This window comes from Triturus cristatus, chromosome 5_1 (genome assembly GCF_964204655.1).
Source record: "Triturus cristatus chromosome 5_1, aTriCri1.1, whole genome shotgun sequence".
NCBI classification, from domain to species: Eukaryota; Metazoa; Chordata; class Amphibia; order Caudata; family Salamandridae; genus Triturus; species Triturus cristatus.
In genome coordinates, this window is record NC_140587.1 from 91,223,068 (window position 1) to 91,243,030 (window position 19,963).

Consider the following 19,963-nt stretch of genomic DNA (forward strand, 5'->3'; position numbering starts at 1 on the left):
AGATTTAGGGGCGTTACAGGTAGGTGAAGACAAGGGACCAATGGGTCCTTGTCCTGGGGTGGGTACACCCCCTATCCTGCCTCTCTCCTGTGGGAGGGGGGCAGTAGCCTAATCCTGATAGGGTAGGGGCTCCCATCTTCAAGATGGCGAGATCCCGGAGATGTGCTTCACCTCGCCTCCCCCACCTGAGGGGTGGGGTGGGCAGGCTGGCACATCCCCTGTCCTTGTATGGGGTTTCCGGCCAAGCTTCCCGCCAGAGTGGGGGGGTTGCAGTGGCCTGGGGAAGCTCCTAGAGGTGGCATGCCTTTGAAGCTTCCCTTTGCTCATCCTGGGGGAGGAGATTTATCACTTCACCCAGGATGTGCATTGTTGCAGGCCCGGGAGAGCAGGGGCTCTCCCACCCAGGGGTCCAGCAACGTGTCTGCTGTGTGGCAGCCTGGGCAGCCTCCGAGCAGACGTGGATTGTAGGTTAGTTGTAAGGGGGCATCTCTAAGATGCCCTCTGGGGTGCTTGGTACATTAAATCCCACACTGGCATCAGTGTGGGTTTAATGTGCTGAGAAGTTTGATACCAAACTTCCCAGTCTTCAGTGTTGCCATGATGGTGCTGTGGAGCTCGTGTTTGACGAGCTCTCAGCACCATGTACTCTTAAATGGTATCACTGCACTTACAGTGCCCAGGAATGGACCTGGGTACTGTAGGGGCACAGGGCTCCTGCTCCTGTGCCCACACCATGGGCATAAGGCACCCAGCCAGAGGGGTGGCTGATATATGCCTTGGCAGTGTAGGTGATGGGCATGGCACACAGAGATGTGTGCCATGTCGACTCTTCATTTTGTCCTGCACCCAGACACTCAGCCTGCAAAGGCAGTGTGTGTGTGTAAGGGTACAGGGCCTCTAAGGGTGGCACAATGAGTGCTGCAGCCCTTAGAGGCCTTCCCTGTTCACAAGGCCCTGGGTACCTCGGGTAGCATTTACCAGGGGCTGACATGTGGCCAGGGTTTGCCAATTTGGAGTTTGTGTGTTTTAAGGAAGGAACATAGGCCCTGGGCACCTGATTGGCAGGAGTCCAGGGTACACTCAGTCAAAGTACATTCAGCAATTTAGCAAAAAGTGGGGGCATACCATGCAAGAAAGATGGCACTTTCCCACAGTTTTGCCTCGCCCAGAGAACATTTCTGGAATCACTCGTAGTTGTTTTGCAGGGCCAGACGCTTCCGCGAGACGCTGCTCTCTATCTTTGGCTTTCCCTATCTCCACCTCACTGCTTCCTGCCATGGGAGCAGCGTCTCCCGCTTTACTCCTGCTCGATGTCTTTCGCGGAGTTGGCGGACCCTTGTGGCCTCCTGTCACGCCGCTTGCTACTGCACCATTCTCGTTCCGCTCCTGCGGGGGCCTCAGCTGTTTTGGCGGCATGTTCCGAGGAGGAAACCGGGACAGCATCTCCCGCCACACCACTCGAAAAACGCCTTCAAGACCGCGCGAGCAAACGAGTAAGTAAATCCGGGAGCGATTCCTGCAATCCTCCCTCCTTGCAATCGCCGTTTGTTAACAACAGTTAGCGGGCTCATTTAGACGTCTATTACAGGGCTTTTCATCTTCAAATTATGGAGCGCTGGATGAGTGGCTTCTAGCTGTGCTCACACAGCCGCCATCTTGCCTCCTTGAAACACATTTTTATTACAAACTTTTTAAAAACATTGAAATTCAATGGAAAAATCAAAGGTTAAAGCTTAGTTATAGTTAGGAAAAAAATATTTTCCCTATACAAACCAAGTCTAAACTACACAAATTTTAACATTCTAAAGTTATAGTTATAACTTTCATTTACAATTTATCCACCACCTTTACACACTCTTTACAGCTCGCTAACCAGACAACAATAACTATAATTTGCCACTCTACCATGCAGTGTTGTGACAAATAATGCAATTTGAGATGTTACAACTATAGAGTGTATAAGGAGCATTCTGTGTCCATCTATTGGTCCACGCCGAAAGCCTTTCATGCATCCATCCATCTTTTCATGTTTCCATCCATCCATCATTTGACTACTCCATCCATTCTATCTATCCACCCTATCATCATTACACTCGTGCATCCACCCTTCTATCATTCCCCTAACACTTCCAGCCATTCATCCATCCTTTTAGCATCCGTACAACCATTCTTTTCCATCCATCCATCATTTCATCCTCCTTTTGGCAATTCATTCATCCATCCAAACTTCCATTCATCCATCCAACCACTCATCCAGCCTTTCATCACTCCAAACATTCTTTAGCCCACCCATGCAAATGTTGTTTTATACTTCATCCATCAGTCCTTTCACCCTTGCGTCCATCTTTTCATGCTTTTGGCCGTTCTTTTTTCAGTTTTCCTTTTCAGCCTTGCTTCCAGCCCTCTCCATCACTGTCTCTCACACTCTCAGTTGCATAGCCAATGTATTGTGGGCACTGTAGCAAGGAAGAAAATGAACCTGTCTCCTATTCGAATTATGAAATACAGTAATAAACAGGGTTCAGTGGGCCCCTCAGGCCTCTAGGCACCTGCTCCATCAATGAAGGCTGCACCCCTGCACACTCTTTCTCTTATCATTTTAACTTTTAGGCCTCTTTTACTATGACTGGCTTGGCATCCATGACCTCTGTGTTGGTTTTCTTTTACCATGTGTTTATTGAGAGTGTTTGTCTGCAGAGCAGTAGACAGTACAGACTCATAAATGAGTGTCAACACCACTGCCACTTAAGCTGTGAAGGCGGGGGTTCACAACACCACTGATGGGCATGGCACACAGAGATGTGTGCCATGTCGACTCTTCATTTTGTCCTGCACCCAGACACTCAGCCTGCAAAGGCAGTGTGTGTGTGTAAGGGTACAGGGCCTCTAAGGGTGGCACAATGAGTGCTGCAGCCCTTAGAGGCCTTCCCTGTTCACAAGGCCCTGGGTACCTCGGGTAGCATTTACCAGGGGCTGACATGTGGCCAGGGTTTGCCAATTTGGAGTTTGTGTGTTTTAAGGAAGGAACATAGGCCCTGGGCACCTGATTGGCAGGAGTCCAGGGTACACTCAGTCAAAGTACATTCAGCAATTTAGCAAAAAGTGGGGGCATACCATGCAAGAAAGATGGCACTTTCCCACAGTTTTGCCTCGCCCAGAGAACATTTCTGGAATCACTCGTAGTTGTTTTGCAGGGCCAGACGCTTCCGCGAGACGCTGCTCTCTATCTTTGGCTTTCCCTGTCTCCACCTCACTGCTTCCTGCCATGGGAGCAGCGTCTCCCGCTTTACTCCTGCTCGATGTCTTTCGCGGAGTTGGCGGACCCTTGTGGCCTCCTGTCACGCCGCTTGCTACTGCACCATTCTCGTTCCGCTCCTGCGGGGGCCTCAGCTGTTTTGGCGGCATGTTCCGAGGAGGAAACCGGGACAGCATCTCCCGCCACACCACTCGAAAAACGCCTTCAAGACCGCGCGAGCAAACGAGTAAGTAAATCCGGGAGCGATTCCTGCAATCCTCCCTCCTTGCAATCGCCGTTTGTTAACAACAGTTAGCGGGCTCATTTAGACGTCTATTACAGGGCTTTTCATCTTCAAATTATGGAGCGCTGGATGAGTGGCTTCTAGCAGTGCTCACACAGCCGCCATCTTGCCTCCTTGAAACACATTTTTATTACAAACTTTTTAAAAACATTGAAGTTCAATGGAAAAATCAAAGGTTAAAGCTTAGTTATAGTTAGGAAAAAAACATTTTCCCTATACAAACCAAGTCTAAACTACACAAATTTTAACATTCTAAAGTTATAGTTATAACTTTCATTTACAATTTATCCACCACCTTTACACACTCTTTACAGCTCGCTAACCAGACAACAATAACTATAATTTGCCACTCTACCATGCAGTGTTGTGACAAATAATGCAATTTAAGATGTTACAACTATAGAGTGTATAAGGAGCATTCTGTGTCCATCTATTGGTCCACGCCGAAAGCCTTTCATGCATCCATCCATCTTTTCATGTTTCCATCCATCCATCATTTGACTACTCCATCCATTCTATCTATCCACCCTATCATCATTACACTCGTGCATCCACCCTTCTATCATTCCCCTAACACTTCCAGCCATTCATCCATCCTTTTAGCATCCGTACAACCATTCTTTTCCATCCATCCATCATTTCATCCTCCTTTTGGCAATTCATTCATCCATCCAAACTTCCATTCATCCATCCAACCACTCATCCAGCCTTTCATCACTCCAAACATTCTTTAGCCCACCCATGCAAATGTTGTTTTATACTTCATCCATCAGTCCTTTCACCCTTGCGTCCATCTTTTCATGCTTTTGGCCGTTCTTTTTTCAGTTTTCCTTTTCAGCCTTGCTTCCAGCCCTCTCCATCACTGTCTCTCACACTCTCAGTTGCATAGCCAATGTATTGTGGGCACTGTAGCAAGGAAGAAAATGAACCTGTCTCCTATTCGAATTATGAAATACAGTAATAAACAGGGTTCAGTGGGCCCCTCAGGCCTCTAGGCACCTGCTCCATCAATGAAGGCTGCACCCCTGCACACTCTTTCTCTTATCATTTTAACTTTTAGGCCTCTTTTACTATGACTGGCTTGGCATCCATGACCTCTGTGTTGGTTTTCTTTTACCATGTGTTTATTGAGAGTGTTTGTCTGCAGAGCAGTAGACAGTACAGACTCATAAATGAATGTCAACACCACTGCCACTTAAGCTGTGAAGGCGGGGGTTCACAACACCACTGATGGCATGACGTGATCTAATCTGAGGAGATCTTAGCAGATCTTCAGATGTGAGACTCAGGGATGCATTATGGAGTGCAGTGGAGAAGTGTGGCTCAATGGTTAGAGCGGCACACCCTGATGCAGAGTTCTGGCCTGGGACCAGAGTTCAATCCCCCGCCTCGGCGGGTCTTGGATTCAATTTCCTCGGACCTTATAATTCTCGCCTCGGTGCCCATTCTAATCATGGGTCCCACGCTGCAACTCTGGGCAATAGCTTGCTTAATCTCCACAATGGCCCCAGCAGCGCTGGGATGCCTTTCTTCACCATGGGGGTGCCCAGGAGTGGACATTTCACAGGGAAAGGCCAGGAAGGGTTTCACAGCGGTATGAGTAAAAAGTGCCAGGATGCCCCCGTTGGGGGTGGCAGTGCGCTATACAAGTACAAACACATTTACACATTTACATTATGGGTAGAACAGCTGCACGATAAAAAAATAATGCCCTTCCTATAGCTTGAGCAAAGCCACACATTTCATTGTTAATGTGAGCGGTGTACAGGTGCTTGTGATCTGTGTATGTGAGAGGTGTACAGGTGCTTGTGGTCTGTTAATGTGAGAGGTGACAGGTGCTTGTGATGTGTTAATGTGAGAGGTGACAGGTGCTTGTGATCTGTTAATGTGAGAGGTGTACATGTGCTTGTGATCTGTGTATGTGAGAGGTGTACAGGTGCTTGTGGTCTGTTAATGTGAGAGGTGACAGGTGCTTGTGATGTGTTAATGTGAGAGGTGACAGGTGCTTGTGATCTGTTAATGTGAGAGGTGTACAGGTGCTTGTGATCTGTGTATGTGAGAGGTGTACAGGTGCTTGTGATCTGTTAATGTGAGAGGTGACAGATGCTTGTGATGTGTTAATGTGAGAGGTGACAGGTGCTTGTGGTCTGTTAATGTGAGAGGTGTACAGGTGCTTGTGATCTGTGTATGTGAGAGGTGTACAGGTGCTTGTGATCTGTTAATGAGAGAGGTGTACAGGTGCTTGTGATCTGTTAATGTGAGAGGTGACAGGTGCTTGTGATCTGTTAATGTGAGAGGTGTACAGGTGCTTGTGATCTGTGTATGTGAGAGGTGTACAGGTGCTTGTGGTCTGTTAATGTGAGAGGTGTACAGGTGCTTGTGATCTGTTAATGTGAGAGGTGTACAGGTGCTTGTGATCTGTTAATGAGAGAGGTGTACAGGCGCTTGTCATCTGTGTATAGTGATGTTATTTGTTGCATTTAGTTGGAAATAATCTAATCTGAGGAGATCTTAGCAGATCTTCAGATGTGAGACTCAGGGATGCATTATGGGTAGAACAGCTGCACGATAAAAAAATAACGCCCTTCCTATAGCTTGAGCAAAGCCACACATTTAATTGTTAATTTGAGAGGTGTACAGGTGCTTGTGATCTGTTAATGTGAAAGGTGTACAGGTGCTTGTGATCTGTGTATGTGAGAGGTGTACAGGTGCTTGTGATATGTTAATGTGAGAGGTGACAGGTGCTTGTGATCTGTTAATGTGAGACGTGTACAGGTGCTTATGATCTGTTAATGTGAGAGGTGTACAGGTGCTTGTGATCTGTTAATGTGAAAGGTGTACAGGTGCTTGTGATCTGTGTATGTGAGAGGTGTACAGGTGCTTGTGATCTGTTAATGTGAGAGGTGTACAGGTGCTTGTGATCTGTTAATGTGAGAGGTGTACAGGTGCTTGTGATCTGTGTATGTGAGAGGTGTACAGGTGCTTGTGATCTGTGTATGTGAGAGGTGTACAGGTGCTTGTGATCTGTTAATGAGAGAGGTGTACAGGTGCTTGTGATCTGTTAATGAGAGAGGTGTACAGGTGCTTGTGATCTGTTAATGAGAGAGGTGTACAGGTGCTTGTGATCTGTTAATGTGAAAGGTGTACAGGTGCTTGTGATCTGTGTCTTTGAGAGGTGTACAGGTGCTTGTGATCTGTTAATGTGAGAGGTGTACAGGTGCTTGTGATCTGCTAATGGGAAAGGTGTACAGGTGCTTGTGATCTGTGTATGTGAGAGGTGTACAGGTGCTTGTGATCTGTTAATGTGAGAGGTGTACAGGTGCTTGTGATCCGTGTATGTGAGAGGTGTACAGGTGCTTGTGATCTGTGTATGTGAGAGGTGTACAGGTGCTTGTGATCTGTTAATGAGAGAGGTGTACAGGTGCTTGTGATCTGTTAATGAGAGAGCTGTACAGGTGCTTGTGATCTGTGTATGTGAGAGGTGACAGGTGCTTGTGATCTGTTAATGTGAGAGGTGTACAGGTGCTTGTGGTCTGTTAATGAGAGAGGTGTACAGGTGCTTGTGATCTGTTAATGAGAGAGATGTACAGGTGCTTGTGGTCTGTTAATGAGAGAGGTGTACAGGTGCTTGTGATCTGTTAATGAGAGAGGTGTACAGGTGCTTGTGATCTGTTAATGAGAGAGGTGACAGGTGCTTGTGATCTGTTAATGAGAGAGGTGTACAGGTGCTTGTGATCTGTGTATGTGAGAGGTGTACAGGTGCTTGTGATATGTTAATGTGAGAGGTGACAGGTGCTTGTGATCTGTTAATGTGAGACGTGTACAGGTGCTTATGATCTGTTAATGTGAGAGGTGTACAGGTGCTTGTGATCTGTTAATGTGAAAGGTGTACAGGTGCTTGTGATCTGTGTATGTGAGAGGTGTACAGGTGCTTGTGATCTGTTAATGTGAGAGGTGTACAGGTGCTTGTGATCTGTTAATGTGAGAGGTGTACAGGTGCTTGTGATCTGTGTATGTGAGAGGTGTACAGGTGCTTGTGATCTGTGTATGTGAGAGGTGTACAGGTGCTTGTGATCTGTTAATGAGAGAGGTGTACAGGTGCTTGTGATCTGTTAATGAGAGAGGTGTACAGGTGCTTGTGATCTGTTAATGAGAGAGGTGTACAGGTGCTTGTGATCTGTTAATGTGAAAGGTGTACAGGTGCTTGTGATCTGTGTATTTGAGAGGTGTACAGGTGCTTGTGATCTGTTAATGTGAGAGGTGTACAGGTGCTTGTGATCTGTTAATGTGAAAGGTGTACAGGTGCTTGTGATCTGTGTATGTGAGAGGTGTACAGGTGCTTGTGATCTGTTAATGTGAGAGGTGTACAGGTGCTTGTGATCTGTGTATGTGAGAGGTGTACAGGTGCTTGTGATCTGTGTATGTGAGAGGTGTACAGGTGCTTGTGATCTGTTAATGAGAGAGGTGTACAGGTGCTTATGATCTGTTAATGTGAGAGGTGTACAGGTGCTTGTGATCTGTTAATGTGAAAGGTGTACAGGTGCTTGTGATCTGTGTATGTGAGAGGTGTACAGGTGCTTGTGATCTGTTAATGTGAGAGGTGTACAGGTGCTTGTGATCTGTTAATGTGAGAGGTGTACAGGTGCTTGTGATCTGTGTATGTGAGAGGTGTACAGGTGCTTGTGATCTGTGTATGTGAGAGGTGTACAGGTGCTTGTGATCTGTTAATGAGAGAGGTGTACAGGTGCTTGTGATCTGTTAATGAGAGAGGTGTACAGGTGCTTGTGATCTGTTAATGAGAGAGGTGTACAGGTGCTTGTGATCTGTTAATGTGAAAGGTGTACAGGTGCTTGTGATCTGTGTATTTGAGAGGTGTACAGGTGCTTGTGATCTGTTAATGTGAGAGGTGTACAGGTGCTTGTGATCTGTTAATGTGAAAGGTGTACAGGTGCTTGTGATCTGTGTATGTGAGAGGTGTACAGGTGCTTGTGATCTGTTAATGTGAGAGGTGTACAGGTGCTTGTGATCTGTGTATGTGAGAGGTGTACAGGTGCTTGTGATCTGTGTATGTGAGAGGTGTACAGGTGCTTGTGATCTGTTAATGAGAGAGGTGTACAGGTGCTTGTGATCTGTTAATGAGAGAGCTGTACAGGTGCTTGTGATCTGTGTATGTGAGAGGTGACAGGTGCTTGTGATCTGTTAATGTGAGAGGTGTACAGGTGCTTGTGGTCTGTTAATGAGAGAGGTGTACAGGTGCTTGTGATCTGTTAATGAGAGAGATGTACAGGTGCTTGTGGTCTGTTAATGAGAGAGGTGTACAGGTGCTTGTGATCTGTTAATGAGAGAGGTGTACAGGTGCTTGTGATCTGTTAATGAGAGAGGTGACAGGTGCTTGTGATCTGTTAATGAGAGAGGTGTACAGGTGCTTGTGATCTGTTAATGAGAGAGGTGTACAGGTGCTTGTGATCTGTTAATGAGAGAGGTGTACAGGTGCTTGTGGTCTGTTAATGAGAGAGGTGTACAGGTGCTTGTGATCTGTTAATGAGAGAGGTGACAGGTGCTTGTGATCTGTGTATGTGAGAGGTGTACAGGTGCTTGTGATCTGTTAATGTGAGAGGTGTACAGGTGCTTGTGATCTGTGTATGTGAGAGGTGTACAGGTGCTTGTGATCTGTGTATGTGAGAGGTGTACAGGTGCTTGTGATCTGTTAATGAGAGAGGTGTACAGGTGCTTGTGATCTGTGTATGTGAGAGGTGTACAGGTGCTTGTGATCTGTTAATGAGAGAGGTGTACAGGTGCTTGTGATCTGTGTATAGTGATGTCATTTGTTGCATTTAGTTGGAAATAAAAGGAAACAGTGACTGTATGCAATCTACTGCTTGCTCAAGTGTTGGCGGATCACATTTTTTCACATTCGAGGAATCGTGGAGGATTCAACTCTCCTAGACAAAAATTCTCAAACGTGTCACTTGCAATTTCTGAGAAAACATTATTTACGGAAAACTTTCCTTGACACACTTGAAGTTTTAACCTGCTCCTCTCTTAATCAACTGCGCCCATATACCTCTGTTCCTCAAGCAGAGTGCAAATAAAGACAGATACGAAATTTCATACCAATGGGGTTGATATGTGGATGATGATAGAGGCAGAATTGTAATGGAATGTTACAAAAATATTTTGCTTGATTAAATTTAAATTGCCAGAAAATTGCCTGGCGTTAACGATATTTTGGGATTTTCAGATCTAGAAAAAGGACCTTTCTCTGAACACCCTGTGTACAAAATAGATTTCTCAATTCTGTAATTAACATTTTTTGTTAATGTCCAATTTCAAATGTAGAAGATCTATTTTGGCACTGGGTATCTTGTGGTTCTCATTAAATCATAAAACGTGGCATAAGCGGAAAGCATATTTTTTATATGTACACTTTATAGGATTCTAATTAAATTATCTAATTATAAAATCATAAAATTCCATTGAAGTTTAAATGTCCGTAACTATATAGTTACAGGTGTAAACATTTTATAGGTTTCATTATAAATGACTTTAAATTAGAAACTCATATCCTATTATATTTCTATGCAGCATTTTATGATGAAATACAACTTTCCTTAATGTTTGTGCATTTTCTTTTACAACCCATAAACCCTAGGTAATGGTAATATACGCATATGATGGATGCAATGTTGGCCAATGTGTCTAATAAACAAGATTTGATGAGAGTGAGGAATAAAAGCAAAAATAAAACAACATTTAGAAGGATCAGCACTGGTAGGTATTAGTCCTAAATGCTCATCGGTACACCCCTAGGAGAGCTCTTCCGCTCAAGCGAAACGTAGAAGGGTCAGGGCAGATCTCATAAGAGCATTTAAAATACTGAGAGAATTTTCATAACAACTTAGACTTCTTTAATTAACAACAAGGGTAAAGCTTTGTTACCTGGCATTGTCCAGTCGCTAGTTTCTGAGGGAATATCTGTGGTTTCAGTGGAAGAAGTTGTAGATGGATCCTCCAGTATTATATCTAGATGTTTGGGGGTTAAAAACAAATGTTGTAAATCCATCCTTTCTTTACATTGATCATAGAGACACAAGGAGTGGAAGGTCATGATAACACACAAGGCCATGTTTTCCCCTTTAGTTGTACCATTGATAACTTGGTGTAACCTGGGATTGGGTATTATGGTGCCCTTTGATTAGTTTTACTGGGGTTTGAGGATTACTTCTCCAAGTGAGAAGCTGTGAAGTGAGTGAGTGCAGTCACTACTGCAACAGTGATGAAGGAAGAGTTTCCAAGGGATCGTTTACCCCAAGCGTTAATAAATGGCAATGGGGTCATCTGATAGGCTGAAGGTGTGTACTAGTCACATCTACTTTACATTAAATTTTGTGGATGTACAGTGCGGTGCCTAATGTCATTACTGGAACTCACTGCATTACTGTGTAAGAGGGAGGTTAGCAAGTTCACAGTTACCCTCACTGTGGTTGAGGGTGGAGATGGGAGATGGAACATAGATATATACAAGTAAAAGGAAAAAACACAAGATGCGGTATAAGAAGATAGAACTGCTTCAAACCTGAATAATGCAAAACTGGAATTTTCTGGAGAGGACAAAGGGAGATTCAAATTCACAGAAGCCAATAGGATTGTAGCAGTGGCAATATATGTGGTTGTTCTTGAAATTAAGGATGTTTTGAGCCTGCCTAGAATGTGCAAGGGGTCTGTTGCCAAAGTGGGTGAAGGAAAATGGGTTGGAGAAGTGGAGGAAGAGAAATGCGGAGAGTATTCAGGGTGGAAAAAGAGTTCCACTCATCTCATGAAATCTTCGAATGTCTCGATCCATGCAGTCCACCTGGTGCCAAGATTCTGTTTCTTTGCTGTGTCAAATGGCGGCAGTGATTTCAGAAACACCACAGCACAGTATTTAATGTTCTTTTCAGGAGCCAATAAAAAGTTAACTATTTCGAATGCATTTTGGTGTATTGGATGCTACTGGCTACTTTGCACCCATAGGCTGCTCAACTGGCACTTCCCACGCTCATACTGGGAAGTATGTTTGTGCTTGTGTATCTGGTTATCTCTGCCTTTATTGTTTTGTCATTCCCGCTGGTTGTGACTGCCTTTAGCATTTTGCTGTGTATGGATAATGGCTCTGTGTTATGATGTGGCGTAGTATTTTTTTGCTTGGCTGTGCCTGTGGGTTTCTGGCAGTCTTTTTGAATGGGCTTCTCTGCAGGGCCTTCAATCTCTTAGAGGGCCATATGCAGGCTGGAGACTGGATTCAATACCACACACGCCACCTTCGACCGGCTTCTCATCGAAGTGGGCACATGTTGCACACACTAAGGGCCTCATTACGACTTTGACAAGCGTGACGGATATCCCTCTCGCCTTAGAGATAGAGAGAGGTGCTGCCTGGTTTGCAGATAGGCTGAGATTGCGGTCAAATGGACACCTATAGAGGTGTACGCCAGATTGCATCGATATAGGTGTAAGAGGTAACAGATGATGTTTTGGATGGATGCGTCCAGCGGGTTGATGTCATTATTACCGCAATAAATGACGAACCTTTTCCATTTGGCTGCATAGCAAGCTCTGGTAGTGGGTCTCCTGGCCTCCTTGATGATGTCCATACAGTCAGGTGGCAGGTTGAGATAGCCAAACTCTAGGACTTCAGGAGCCAGATCGCCAGGTTCAGCTGTTGCGGATCTGGGTGCTGAACCTCTCCATGGTTCTGCGTCAAATGCGCGGGTTTGATCCGCAGCCTTTGATGCGGCACCACGGAAAGTTCGAGGAAGGTGGTGTACCACGGCTGGCGTGCCCACGTGGGAGCAACTAGGACGAGTGTCAGGGAGTGTTGTCGGAGTTTGCGAGCCACCAGCGGTATCAATGGCGCTGGGGGAAAAGCGTACGCAAATCTGCCGGACCAGTTCATCCATATCGCATTGCCCTGCGACTGCGGATGTGGGAATCTGGCGGCGAAGCTTTGGCATTTTGCGTTTTCGCTTGTCGCGAATAGGTCTATCTCTGGATGACCCCACTGCTGGAAGTACGGTTGGAGTACTGATGGGTGTAACTCCCACTCGTGCATCTGGTGGCTGTGTCTGCTGAGCAGATCCGCCATCTGGTTGTCCTTGCCAGGGAGGTGTTCCGCCATGAGGAACATGTTCCTTTGAATGGCCCACTTCCACATGCTCTGAGCCAGATGAGACAACTGTGGAGAGTGTGTTCCTCCCTGTTTCTGTATGTAGTACATTGCGGTCATGTTGTCCGTCCGGATCAACACGACCTTGTTGCATAGATGTACTTTGAATGCCTTCATGGCTAGGAAGATTGCCATCAGTTCCAGAAGGTTGATGTGCATCTTCTTTTGTTGTGTTGTCCATAGTCCCTGCACTGTGTAGTGGAGTACATGAGCTCCCCATCCCTGGAGAGACGCGTCCGCTGTCAGTACTATCTGTGGGACAGGCTCTTGGAATGGTCGGCCCTTGCAAAGGTTTTGTGGATTCCACCAATGCAGAGAGTTGTATGCCCGACCGCTCACCAACACTAGGTCTTTCAACTGTCCTTGAGCCTGATTCCACTGACGTGCTAGGCACTCCTGAAGTGGGCGCATATGTAATCTCGCGTGCGGGACTATGAAGATGCAGGAGGCCATCATGCCTATCAACTGCATAAACACTCGCGCTGGAAGTGAGTGATTGGGTTTGAACTTGGAGATCAGCAGTTGTATGCTGTTGATCCTCACTAAATTTGGCTGAGCTGTGGCCGCCAGAGTGTCTATAGTCGCACCTAGGTACTGTTGTACGTGTGCGGGCTGGAGATGGGACTTTGGGTAATTTAGTGAGAATCCCAGACTGTGAAGAAGGTGAATGGTGCGGGACATGTGGTTTGCACATTGCTGGGCTGACTTCGCTTGAACGAGCCAGTCGTCTAGGTAGGGGTAGACGTGTATATGCTGCCTCCGTAGATGTGCTGCCACCGTAGCTAGGCACTTCGTGAAAACCCTGGGCGCTGTTGTCACGCCGAAGGGAAGGACTTTGAACTGATAGTGCTGCCCCTGAACAGTGAACCTGAGGTATTTTTTGTGTGAGGGGTGGATGGGTATGTAAAAGTACGCATCCTTGAGGTCCAGTGTGGCTAGGAAGTCTCCCTGCTTGAGAAGCGGAAGGACTTGCTGTAGAGTGAGCATGTGAAAGTGCTCTGAAAGAATGTACTGGTTCAGGGGTCTCAGGTCTAATATAGGTCTGAGCGACCCGTCCTTTTTTGGAATTAAGAAGTAGAGGGAGTACACTCCCGTACCCTGCTCGTGGCTGGGTACGACCTCTATAGCGCCTTTTAGAAGCATATTTTGCACCTCTTGCTGTAAGAGCGTTAAGTGCTCTGAGGACATAGGACGGCTTCTTGGTGGTATTGTGGGTGGAGTGGAGGTTAACTCCAGACAGTAACCGTATTTTACAATATCTTTGACCCACCTGTCCGTGGTGATGGAGTTCCACGTGGACAGGAACCTTTGAGCCTTCCCCCGACAGGTGTTATGTGGTCGGGAGGAAGGGAGAGGGCGTCACTGCTTGTTCTTGGGGGAGGACCTGGTGTTGCCGTAGCCACGTCCTCTGCCCTTTGTACTGGAGCCACGATATCCACCTCGGGTGTTCTTATCGTAGGTGGTCTGTGTAGTGCCTTTGTTATACGTTTGTTGTGACCCCTGTCCTGTACCTGCTCCCTTGTTTCCGGGGCGACGAAAGGAGCCGCTCCGAAAGGACTGAGTTTGTAGGGCGCCCATGGACTTTGCAGTGTCCGTGTCCTTTTTTATCTTTTCGAGGGTGGTGTCAACCTCTGGCCCGAATAAATAGTCGGGGTTGACGGGCTGGTTGAGTATATTGTTTTGTACCTCAGGCTTGAATCCTGAGATCCGTAGCCAGGCATGTCGTCGCAGCATGACGCTTGTGTTTATGGCCCTGGCAGCCGTGTCTGCAGCATCTAGTGCACATTTGATGGAAGCATTTGTGAGTAGCTGTCCCTCTCTGACAAGGATTTCTGCACCTTCTTTGTAGGGGTCAGGGAGGTGTTGAAGTAGTTGCTCCATTGTGTCATAGTGCGCTCTATCGTAGCGAGCGAGGAGCGCTTGAGTGTTGGCTATGCGCCAAATGTTGGCAGCTTGGGCGGCAACTCGCTTGCCGGAGGTCTCTAGCACCTTGGACTCTTTGTCCGGGGGAGGAGCGTCACCTGTCGTTTGCGAGTGTGCCCTCTTGCGAGCATTCGCTACGACGATGGAGTCGAGTGGTAATTGGCCTCTGATGTAAGTAGGATCCCCAGGTGCTGATCTGTATTTCTTATCAATCCTGGGGTTTATCACTCGTGCCCTGGTGGGTTCCTTGAAAATGTCCTTGGCTGGTTTGAGGACCCCCTTCAACATTGGCAGAGTCTTTACATGTCTTTCTGAGGATGCAAAGGTGTCCATTAGAAAGTCATCTTCGATGGTATCAGAGTGAAGCTGTACCCCATGGTTATTTGCAGCACGTTCAATAAGAGCGTTGAACGCCGCAGTATCCTCCGTGGGAGATGTTTTTGCCCCATAGAGTTGTGGGTCCTGTGCATCGAGAGGTGCACTGGGGTCTGCAGGGTCGCCCCAAGTTTGATCAGGGTCCTGCTGGTCATCAGGGTCTGTGTCTACATGGTAGGGGACTTGGTCATCCATGTAGTCCTCCAATGCATCCGTGTCGGAGCGTGTGGGGGAGAACCGGTGTGGATCCTGGTAGGATGAATGGAAAGGTTCATAAAGGAGAGGTTCTGATTCTACAGGCAACTTCCTTTTTAGTGGGATCCTGAAAGGGTCCAATGGCGGCTCCGAAGTTATCCTCCGGTCGTGGAGAATCATCCTGCCAGTGTCGGCGTCGATGACACGTGCCGGAGACGTCTCAGCAGGTGTGACCGTAGTCTGGGTGACCCGTGTCCTGAGTTGGAAAATTTTTGGGATTGTTGACGGAGGCAAGCCGAAGGTAATGTTGGCTGGCACCGAAGAGGCTGCTGGAGCTCCGATCGAACCGGAACCCGACGGGTCCTGGAGGGCAGCCGTGGTTTTGCTGCCTTGCGTCGCATCAGGTCGTACTTGGGGCGCCTTTGAGGCTTTGGCACCGGCCAGGTTCGTAGAGGCGGCCGTGGATTTTTTCGGCGCCGGCGGTTCATCGAGTCGAGGTGCGGAGATCACCGTCGAAGTCTTCGATACGTGAGGCTTAGGTGTCGTCGAGGGAGCGATGCGAGACGCAGCAGGCGGTACGGCCCTCGGTGTCGTTGGTGCCGGTAGCCGAGCAGGTTTGTCGGTGCCGATGGCCTTTTTCCGTTTGTCGACTCCGACGTCGCCCGCTTCAAGTTCGGCACCGAAGTCTCTCTTGGTGCGGTCGGTGCCAACGCGTTGCGCTGGCGTCGAAGGCGTGGAAGGCCTCGATCCGACCAGCGCCACTTTCAGTTTTGGTTTCGTAGGAACCGGAGCAGCTGTCGGTTTCGGTTTTGCGGTAGGGAAACCAGCTGGTTTATGCAGTAATGGCTGCCGCTGAACGTCCGAGGCCGGGCCCGAGGGCGGGGCCGAAGAACTGCGGGATGGGTCTCGGGTAAGGCCCGAAGGCGATCCCTCGACCGGAGCCATAGGCTGTGGCACTGGTGTTTCTTCGGTTCGAACAGGTAGGCCTTGTTCATCATTGGAGCTACTCTCTTCGGCCCCTAAGCCCTCCTCGTCGTCTCCTACCTCGGTGTCGTCTTCACCTCTGTGGAAGAGTGACTCGTCTACCTCGTCCGATCCGGGTTCGTGTTCGGAAACGGGACTGGAGGGCAAGACTTCTAATTCTTCGACGTCTTCGGCCCCGTCGAAGATGTCTGTTGGGGCCGGTGCCGCGTGCTGCGCCTCGAGTCTCGCCGCTCGTCGATTCCATAGAGTCTTCTTGGAACGGAACCGGGCACAGGCCATGCATGTCGATTCGTCGTGGTCCGGCGAAAGGCATTTGTTGCACACTGGATGGACGTCGATGTGTGGGTACTTCGCATTGCATACCGGACACCTTTTGAATGGCGTCCTCGATTCCATCGTCGAAGTAGTCGATGGACAGGTAAATGCGAAAAAAGTCGGTGCTGAAAGTTAGTAAACTAACGAGATTGTATCGAAACCCGATCGATAAACAGTACCGACGCGAACTAAAGGCCTTTTGGCCTCGACAAAATATTTTCCTAACTTGAGCTAAGATAGCACATCCGAACCCAATGGCGGAAAAAAACAATCTGAGGATGGAGAGGATGCCCATGCGCACTGTAGTCCAGGGGAGGAGTCACCTATCCAAGGATACTTCGAAGACTCTTCCAGGACAACAACGTGCAAACATCCGGACCCAACACTAGGCGGCGATCTATGCACAGATATGAATTCAGCAGCCCACATGCCTCGAACATAATGGAACTTGTAATATGGCAGACAGAATATCTGTCATGTTTGTGATGGAGTATCACGTCCCCCAAACTCGTAATCAGGCCCAAACTGTTTTCTGTAACATTGCAAACTTCCAGGGATAGCAGTCTCATTTCTCTGTGGCACAGATCCTGCACTCTTGGCCAGTTTTAGCATCCTCCCCAGCCTGGGAGCATTCATAGGATATATGTCGTACACGGAGCTGTGGATTGTATGTCTTTATTCATCCGCATACATTCACACATTACTCTCAAACTACGTTATAACCGTTATCAACCACCCCTTAACACTTCTCAGCCAGCTATGTAATCTTCGATTGAGTCTGCACATAATTTCATGAGACTAAAACACAAATTAGCATCAAATTCATAATGAGACACTAAGGGGTCAATTACGATCCCGTTTGGAAGGGCTCCGAATCGGATTCGGGTTTGCAAAATCCGATTCGGAACCCTTGTTTCCGACCGAATCGTACACAGTTCCGAACTACCAATTACGATGCCCTGAAACCGCACGGGCTGTCCAAATTGGTTCCCAAAGGCAGTCATACAGTTCGAGCCTTTCCGTACAGCTCTATGGACATGGTTTCTGAGGAAGCGAATACGATGACAGATTTGGACAGCCGCTCTGTTGTGTTTACATTTTCAGTGCTTGTTTAGTTTATTCTATGTATTTTCCCATCTGTATTACTGCATCATATGAAGTGCATTCCAGTTCCATGTAGAACCCTGGGAACACTGTTAGTCACTCAGGGCAGTTGCACTGTTCCTGTTTTGCTGACCAGCTGTGCCTTGGTTGCTGTGCTGCTTAATTAATAAATAACTTTATATACAATTGCATACTTCATTCTTTGCAACAATGGCGACGATCTATGGAGAAGAACACCCTACCAACTATTATGAAGCAGCACAGGAGTGGTGTGTTCTGTAACCCATCTAAAGAAACCGGATCTCCTTACTACATTCAATATTCAAGGTGAACTATCTACGTGCTGTGCCATCCGTCGAGAATCCGGAGTTTGAGGACCTTTTCTACTTGATCTTTGTGAATTTTGTCTACTTTGCCGGTGTTTGATCGAGAAACACTTGTGGTGCGCAAACATTTCAAAGAAAAGTACCTGGGGCCGATGAAATCTGACGCGCGACACTGCCTGTGAGATGAGGGAATTCCAGATCGTCATTTCGGAAGAGCGGACACTGAATTCCTGAGCGTAACCCGTCACTCGTCTCACAACAATAAGAGCGTCACCCACGCAGCATAGTGGAGCAACGCGCTACGTGGCGGCCATTTTTAGTTGTTTTTAAGTTTCCATGGTAACGGCTCATGGGAAGGAAGCTCTCCGTGCCGGTGAAAACTAATTGGTGCCGGTGAGAGCAGATTCCTCGAGTACACCTCAAATCTTCAAGTAAGTGTACAATTACGCGTTATTTGTAATGTAATGTAATGTAATGTAAAAAGAATTTATAAAGCGCAACTAACACCCGACGGTTTCTTGGCGCTGGGGGCAGAGAGAAAGAGAACAAAACAGTCCAGGGGGCTAGGAGATTCTAATTGTAAGCTATACGGAACAAATAGGTTTTCAGGAGAGACCTAAAATGGGTTAAAGGGGAAGCCAGTCTCAGACTTAATGGAAGGGCGTTACAGAAGGAAGGGGCAAGAAATGAGAACCTTAGTCCTCCATGTTTTTTACGTTTGAAAATAGGGATTTGAAGTAGGGCCAGGTAAGAAGAACGAAGGTTACGGGAAGGGACATATGGGTGCAGAAGTGAAGAAATAAACAGGGGCCCTGTACCAACAAGGGACTTAAAAATAATACAGCCCAGTTTAAATTTGCACCGCTCAGTGATGGGGAGCCAGTGGAGAGATTTCAGAAGAGGGCGTACGTGTTGGTGTTTGGTTGGTGGTAAATGAGCCGTGCTGCCTGGTTCTGGACCAGTTGGAGCCTCTTTAGTTGGTATACAGGTAGACCAACATAGAGAGAGTTGGCATAATCTAACCTGGAGATAACAAGTGCCAGTAATACCAGGGTAAGGGCCTCGGTGGTCAGGAAGCGGGCAATCTTACGGATTTTTCTCAGTTGAAAGAAGCCAGAGGACACCACCGCACTGATCTGTGATTTCATTGAGAGATCATTGCTGATGATGATCCCGAGGCTCTTCACTGAGCTGACGGGGTTAGGGGGGGTGCCCAACCTAGAGGGCCAAAAGGTGGAATTCCAAGGGTTGACTATGCCCCCGACAAGCAGAAGTTCAGTCTTGTCGAGGTTAAGCTTCAGATGGTTCACCCCCATCAAGTCGCTGATATGACAAAGAGTGGATTGGAAATTGTCGATGGACTGGGCCGTGGAATTAATGTTGAAAACCAGCTGGATGGCATCTGCATAATTAAACGCGGTGACACCACTGCCTTGTAACGAGCGGATAAGGGGGGTGAGATATAAATTAAAAAGGAGAGGGGATAAGGAAGATCCCTGCGGGACACCACAGGTTAGCTTAACCTCATCCGCAGAGAACTGAGAGAGCCGGACCGCCTAATGGCGGTTGCTCAGGAAGGAGCGGATCCAGGCCAACGCAGGGCCCTGGATGCCGGCCTCCCCAACACGGCCGACCAGAATATCATGGTCGACCGTGTCGAAGGCGGCCGACAAATCCAGGAGCACCAGGACCTGACTGATGTTAGAGTCCGCCCCTCTCCGTAGTTCCTCCATCACTGAAAGTATGACAGATTCTGTGGAGTGGTTGGGTCTAAATCCAGCCTGTTGATGGTCGAGGAACTGAGAGTCCTCGATGAAAGTACTCAAAGTGTTGGTCACATGGGCCTCAAGGACCTTGCTGAGGTAGGGGAGGAGGGAAATGGGTCGAAAGTTGCTCATAATTGCAGGGTCTGCCGTGGGTTTTTTAAGGATAGGCGTGACCTCAGCTCGTTTAAATGATCCGGGAACAGTGCCAGAGGAAAGAGAGTTATTCAGCAA

At 47.6% G+C, this 19,963-nt stretch overlaps 1 protein-coding gene across 1 annotated transcript in view; it reads right to left on the reverse strand.

Moving 5' to 3' along the window:
• The window catches only part of LOC146830289 (uncharacterized), a 206,924-nt gene that overhangs the window by 126,559 nt on the left and 60,402 nt on the right, over positions 1-19,963 (reverse strand). Inside the window, exon 3 of the mRNA XM_085604478.1 lies at positions 10,479-10,562. Coding sequence (XP_085460604.1) covers positions 10,479-10,562 — 84 coding nt within the window. The remainder of the gene's footprint in view (positions 1-10,478; positions 10,563-19,963) is intronic.